General features: G+C 39.3%; 1 protein-coding gene across 1 annotated transcript in view; it reads right to left on the bottom strand.

Moving 5' to 3' along the window:
• Positions 1-4,798, bottom strand: part of LOC102856389 (flocculation protein FLO11-like) — a 6,557-nt gene extending 1,759 nt beyond the window's left edge. The window contains exons 1-2 of the mRNA XM_006896840.1: positions 4,724-4,798; positions 33-3,375 (exon numbers count right to left, since the gene is read on the bottom strand). Of these exons, the coding sequence (XP_006896902.1) occupies positions 33-3,375; positions 4,724-4,798 (3,418 nt within the window). The remainder of the gene's footprint in view (positions 1-32; positions 3,376-4,723) is intronic.
• Positions 4,799-6,782: the final 1,984 nt, after the last annotated feature.

The raw sequence follows: 6,782 nt of genomic DNA, 5'->3' as shown, positions 1-6,782 counted from the left end.
TGTTTCATCTGCTGTTTCAGTGGTAGTCTCACCTCCCATTGTGGTGGTAGCACTTAGATTAGTTGTGGTTGCTGTGCCAGGTGCAACTGTGGTACCTGATGCTATTGCTGAGGCAGAATTAGAATTAACAGTGGTAGAAATACCAGATATTTGCATGGTGGTAAAATCAAGAGTTGTAGCCAGACTGGCTGACCTTGATACATCATTTCCAAGGGTTGTGGTGGCTTCTGTAGGAGTTGTGGCTATGGTTGTAGCATCAGGTACAGGGGTGGTGGCTCCATCATATGGAGATGTGATGAGAGCTGTATCAGTCGATTCACTGGTTTGCTCATTAATTAGAGTAGTAGTTTCAGTGGTTGTGTCATCTGCTGATTCAGTGGTCTCTTCAATCACTATTGTGGTAGCTTCTGTGTCAGCTGTTAATTCTGTAGTAATTTCATCCCCTGCTGTAGTAGAATCAAGAGAGGTTATTTCTCCACCAGTGGTTAAAGCACTGGGGTAAGTTGTGGAGGAGGAAGCCACAGGATGTGTAACTGTGGCAGCACTGTTGGTTGTGGCAGCAATGCTAGGTCCAGTGGAGTTAGAAGCAACAGTAGAGGTTGTGGCACTTGTGACTGAAGATGTGGTTTTATCGTTGATAGGGACAGAAACTCCTGTTGGTGTGGAAGGTATTGCAGTAGTGGCAGCAGCAGCAGAGGTACTTGAAACATTTGAAGTTATAGTGGCAGTCTGGACAGTCTGAACAGTGGAAACATTTGTTGCATTTTTTTCATCATCTGAGGCATTGGATGCAGTAGTGGAAGCAGAAGTTACGAGAGATGTGGCACCAGCTTCGACGTTTGAGGCGATCTTTGTGGATGCGGCACTTAATGTTGAGTTAATGGTTGATGTCACTAGCATTGTGGTGGTAGTCATTGAGGTTGTTGTAGCTGATCCTTGAATTTCAGTAGCAGTTGTGCTAGTTGAGGTAACTGACACAGATGTTTTACTATTGGATTCAGTACCAGTGGTTGTGGCTAAATTAGTAATTGACCCAAGTTCAATAGCGGTTGCATTGCTTGGGATATTATTAGTCAAGTGAGCTGACTCAGTTGTAACGACTCCCGCGCTTGGTGCATTAGTCTGAGATTCATAGTGAGGTAGTTTATGAGGCAAATTAGGATGATGGTGGTGGTGGTGGTGGTGGGAGGAACTCTGACATCCTTTCGGACGTTTAGGTTGTAGAGTTGGTCGTGGACAAGGTTTTTTTGGGTGAGGCTGAAATTCAGCAAAAGGGTGTGATATAAAATTAGGTAAAAGAGAGTTGGAGAAAGGTGGCAGAAACAGTTTTGAGACTTTCTCGAAAGGTTTACGTTTACTTTGTACATCCTGGGAAAATGGACATTTTTTTCCTTTAGTTGAAGCAGGTTTAGATCCTTTTGCTTTAGATAATTTTACCCTTTTCTTGCCAGATATCTTTTTGCTAGATTGTTTTACAATTTTGCCTGCTGCAAGAGGTGGCTTTTTTAATTCTCCAAAGGGTTTTAAAGTATTTGCGCCTTTCTTAGGTTTGGGAAGTCTTTTATTGGATTTGCTTTTATTTCCTGGTGGAATTGCAGGTTTTTTAGATTGCTGTAGGGGTTTACTTTTTACTAAAGGTGATTTAGGAGTCCCTCTACCTACTATAGGTTTATTCTTTTGTTTTTTGGCAGGAATAGATTTCTTCTGAGCATTTTTCTTGGTTAGATGTCTTTTTGGTGCAGTCTTTTTCAGAGGTTTTCTAGCCTTTACAGGAGGTTTGGACTTTGGTGTTGGCTGATTCAATTGTTTCTTGGCGGATGTGGACAGGGATTTTTTGCTTTTCTTTGTGACTTTCTTTTTGGCCAGGGATGTTTCTGTAGGTGGTTTAATGGGATTTCTACTATTCTGTTGTTTCTTTGCAGATATAGACTGAGATTTGTTGACATTCCTCTTTTTGGATACAGAGCTTTTGGAAACTGGAGGGCTGCCATTCTTTGTTTGACTTGAATGCTTCCTGGAAGTTTTAGGCAAAGAATTTTTAGCTATAGTGATGGACTTTTGCATTTTAGGCTGAGTAACTTTTTCCTTGGCAGGTGCAGCAGAGGATATTTTAGATTTCTTTGCTATTTTACTTTTGCCGGTAGATGATTTCCTTTTTGTTGCCACTGCTGTCGACTTTTTCTTGGCAGGTGTAGATGTTTTTTTATTATTTGGTGTTTTCTTAGAGGCAAGAGATTTTATTTCTGATGTTTTAGTTGTTGCTGTCTTTTTCTTAGGAGAAGAAGCAACAACAGAGTTTTTAGATTTCCTTCCATTTTTTGATTTTGCTTGAGATATTTTGGCTAGTTTAGCTGCTTGAACTTCCCTATTCAGTGTTTTCTTATCTGACTTAGATGGTACATTTTTAGATTTAGTTAGACTTTGCTTTTTGGGTTTGGAAGCTGCTTTTGTTGCTCTTGCCTTACTTTGCTTCCTCTTGGTTGTAGTTAATGGCTCATTATTTTGTGTCTTCAGACTTTTCTGTCTGGCTAAGGTTGTTTTTGAACTTCTTTCAACTGCTGTGGACTGATTCTGCTTTTTCTTGGCAGATGAAGTCAGCTGTCTCTTTGACTTATTTGGGCTTTTCTTTGACTTTGGAGTTTTCAGTGGAGTTTCTATTGCTGTCGCCTTAGAAGACTGTTTCTTGAAGGTTGTAGACAGGGCTTCTTTAGGAGATTTGCTCTTAGGTGAAGATGTTTTTGAAATTTCTTTAATTGTGGGTTGAGTTAACTGTTTCTTAGCAGAGGTGGTTTGGGACTGCTTAGATTTTTTTGTACTTTTCTTTGAGGATGAAACATTTTTTGCTGATGTTCTTGGCTTAGCCTGGTGTTTCTTGTCAGAGACAGACAGGGGTTTTTTAGACTTACTCTGACTTTTTATGGTGGCTAAAGCTGGTTTTGACCTACTGGTAGCCTGTCTTGACTGTTTCTTGTCATTTGTCAGTTTACTTGTGCTCAGTGGAGCATTCTGTCCTGTTAGACCAGATGACTGGAATACCGATCCTTTCTTGGCAGAGCTCTTATAATTATCTTGTAGCTTTTGTCTTTGCAAAGACCTGACAGATTTTTTCTTTACAGCTGATGTCCTAGAATTTGGGGATACTCCACTGACTGCTTTGCCAGTCAACACAGAAGGAGATGCAACCCTAGCATGGAGGGACTTTGATTTTTGAGAGTTGACAGGTGAGGCAGGGTCACCAGACAGCGCTTGAGACTTTCCAGTGAGCTGGGTTGATGGAGACCGTCTCTGTGGTATTCTACTAGCAGAGCTTTGGGCTTGTCTACTGTTGACAGGCTTTCTTCTTGGCCTTTGCTGTGACTGCTGACACTCACTCAACTGTAGGAGGCAAAGAGTAGGTGATAATACCAAGTGAAACATTCAGTCAAGTATTATGTTTATTTTCATCTATAACTATGAAGTGGTCTCTATTCCTCAGGTTAAGGATGCTTTTGCTTTGAGAGTCATATATAAGTTATACATAATTAAAATATGTGATCATTAGAGAGAACACCTATTGTTGTTATTGGGTGCCAACAAGCAGGCATCAATGCTAAGTGACCGTACGTGACAGAACATAACCGACCCATATATTTTTCAAAGTTGTAAAGTTTATGAGATAAACAGAGTTCCTAGTGGGTTTCCAATAGCCAATCTTTGGGTAAGAAGCCACATATTTAACTGTTAAGCCACAAAGAAAACATCCAAGTGCTTAATTGCTGCAACTAAGAAAGCACATTGCTTTTCAGTAACTTATTCATTAGCTATAAAAATCTACAGAAAGATATTTTTGGAAATTAAGTTAATAAATTTGGCCAAATACCATCATCAACTCTATTACATTTGTCTTGGCTTTAAGGACTGTAGATTAAAAATTATTTTTTATTTTTATTAATTTAACAAAGAATCACATGTTAAAGTAATTATGCCTCTTGAATCTTAATGAAAATATCATAGCTAAACTTTAGTTTTGAAATGACTGGAAAGAGATTCACGTGATACTGAGTTTAAGAAGTTGGATATAATAAAAATTAGACAAAAATCAGTTTAAGTTTCCTTTAAAAATATTGCTTAAGACACTCAAAGCTATGCAAAGAATTCTATGATAAAATTATATTGATGCGAGAGGGGAATAGCCTTAAAATTAAACATAGTTTGTGAAGTGACACTTGAAAATCACAGTAATTCTAAAACATTGTGTTCTATGATCAAGTAATTATTAAAAAGATCTAGAAAAGAGTACATAATCAAATCAGAAGTACAGAAAAAATTGTGTATTTTTTTAAAAAGCCCTCTGCAAATGAAACTGAAAGGAAATGAAAAAAAGGCATAAAATTCTAGAGACCAAAGCTAAAAGAAATGTACAATAGTTGTGCAAATCATGCTTTAGAATACGAAATATAATTGCTTTATATATTAATGGGAATTACTACCTGCTTTCTAGTTATGCTTTAAGTGAAAGAAAATATAGCTTTTGATCATAAGAATGTAATAAACCCAGAAAGAAGCTGAAGGGGTATAAACTTGAGAGAAGAGTTTTCTCACTCCGACTTTTTCATCTCCAGAGAGCAACTTCTTAAGAATGGAGGTTGGGAAGCACATGCACTTTGAAAATAATTGGGAATCTTTGTATTTCTTTTTTATTTTAATTCTAGCCTTTTAAATTTACAAGAAGATTTTTGCATACCTTCTCTTTCTCATCAGATAACTCCTTACTTTCTCTGCTTTTTCTTTCCGATTTTCCTCCTTCTTTCCCTTCCATGAGTCATATTGTTTTCTTCTTCATCCAGTGATTTTAAACACACATGTTTTTATGAGTTTTGATATTATTGTTGATAGGTGTTGTGAGTCAAGTACGACTCACAGTGACCCTACAAACAACAGATCTGAATCCTTTCCTATCCTGTGCCATCTTAATCAGTTCTGACAACTTTGAGCTCATTGCTGCAGTCACTGTGTCAATCCATCTGATGGAGGGTTTTCCTCTCTTCTGATGACCTTCCATCTTCCCAAGTATGATACACTGCAATTCTGAAGTAGTTCAAATTCACCAGCTGCTTCATGGAAGAAAAATGGAAAATCTCCTTCTGTGAGATTAAACTTCCTTTTAAAACCCCCTGAAGGGTCAGCAGTGAATTGGTTCCTACTCTATCATACACAATAACAATAACAAGCAAAGGTCCAAAGTATGTAACATGAAAGTTTGTCCTCTTTGCCTCCAACGAGAACTCTATCTGCATTTTCTCCAGGATATATCTGTTTGTTCTTGGGGATGTCCCTGAGATAGTCAATACTCTTTTCCATCACCACACTTGAAAGGCATCAATTCTTCTTTCCTTATTCATTGTCTAGCCTTCGGAAGCATGGTAAGTGATTGAAAAGATCATGACCTGAATCAGGCATACACCTTAGTCCTCAAACTAACATCATTGCTCTTCAATAATTTGAAGAGGACTACAGACTTTACAAGGGTTAGATCTGTTGTTCATAGAATTGCAATGAGTCATAGAGCTCTGTTGGAGAGTTATGCTACCAAGCCAAAGGGGGGTGATTTTAATCTATGGCCTTGAGGCCTGGTTTTACTTGTTTTTGGTCAAACACTCTTCTAAGTGGTATAATACTGGTCTGTCAATTTGTTGTACAGAGATAACTCGTAGTTGCTGTGATGCTGAACACTGTGACACTGATGTGTCAAATGTGATAATGGTTACCCATGGTAGACAGTGTTTACTGGAGCTCCCATGTTATAACAGGCTTGGAAGGAGTGGCACCCACTTCCAAAACAGCTTGCCTCTGGAAATTCTATGAACTTAGAGAAACAATGAAAGTTATACAAGTGTTCAGGTCTTTTGTTTGTAGGATCGCTATGAGTTATCGGTGATTCAACAGCACTTAACAACAACAGACTGCCGTTGCAATACTTCTCCTGATCCCCTGACTACTGGTATCACGGGTTTTGACTGCAGGTCTAAATAAGATGAAGTTATTGACAGTTACAATCTTTTCTCCATCTTTTTTTAGTTTGCTAGGCTCTGTAGTCAACAGTCTTGGCACCAGCAGCAAGGAAATTAAGAGGCGCATTGCCATGGGAAAGTTTACTGTTACGGACCTCTCCAAAGTACTGAAGAGCAATGGTGTCTCTCTAGAGACTAAGGTGCATCTGATACAGGCTATAGTCTTCGCAATCACTTGTTATGCATCAGAGAGTTGGACAATGACCAAGGAGGATAGAAGGAGAATTGATGCCTTTGAGCTGTGGTGCTGGAGAAGAGTACTGAGAATACCATGGACTGCTAGGAAAACAAACAGATTTGTCCTGGAAAGGGTTAAAACCGGGTGGCTCCTTGGAGGCAAGATTTTGAGGCTCCGTCTAACCTACTTTGGACATGTTGTGAGGAGAGACCGGTCCTTGGAGAGGGACATCATGCTTGGGAGGGTGGAGGGACAGCGCAGGAGGGGAAGGCCCTCTATGAGGTGGATTGATTCAGTGACTGGGATAATTGGGATGGGAGTGTCAGAGACAGTGCGATTGGCACAGGACAGAGTGGAGTTTAGGGCTGTTGTACATAGGGTCGCTATGAGTCGCAAGCAACTCGATGGCACATGACAACAACAACAACAACCAGGCTGGTTCTTAGAGATAAGTATTTTGAAGCTCCATCTCATAAACTTTGGGCATGTTGCCAGGAGAGATTAGTCTTTGGAGAGGGATATCATGCTTGGAAAGAGGGAGAGACAGCACAAGA

This window comes from Elephantulus edwardii, unplaced genomic scaffold (assembly GCF_000299155.1).
Source record: "Elephantulus edwardii isolate Elephantulus edwardi_28Jun2011 unplaced genomic scaffold, EleEdw1.0 scaffold00192, whole genome shotgun sequence".
Classification (NCBI taxonomy): Eukaryota; Metazoa; Chordata; class Mammalia; order Macroscelidea; family Macroscelididae; genus Elephantulus; species Elephantulus edwardii.
The sequence above is the reverse complement of the archived record's forward strand: the minus strand, read 5'-3'. Positions and strand labels throughout refer to the sequence as shown.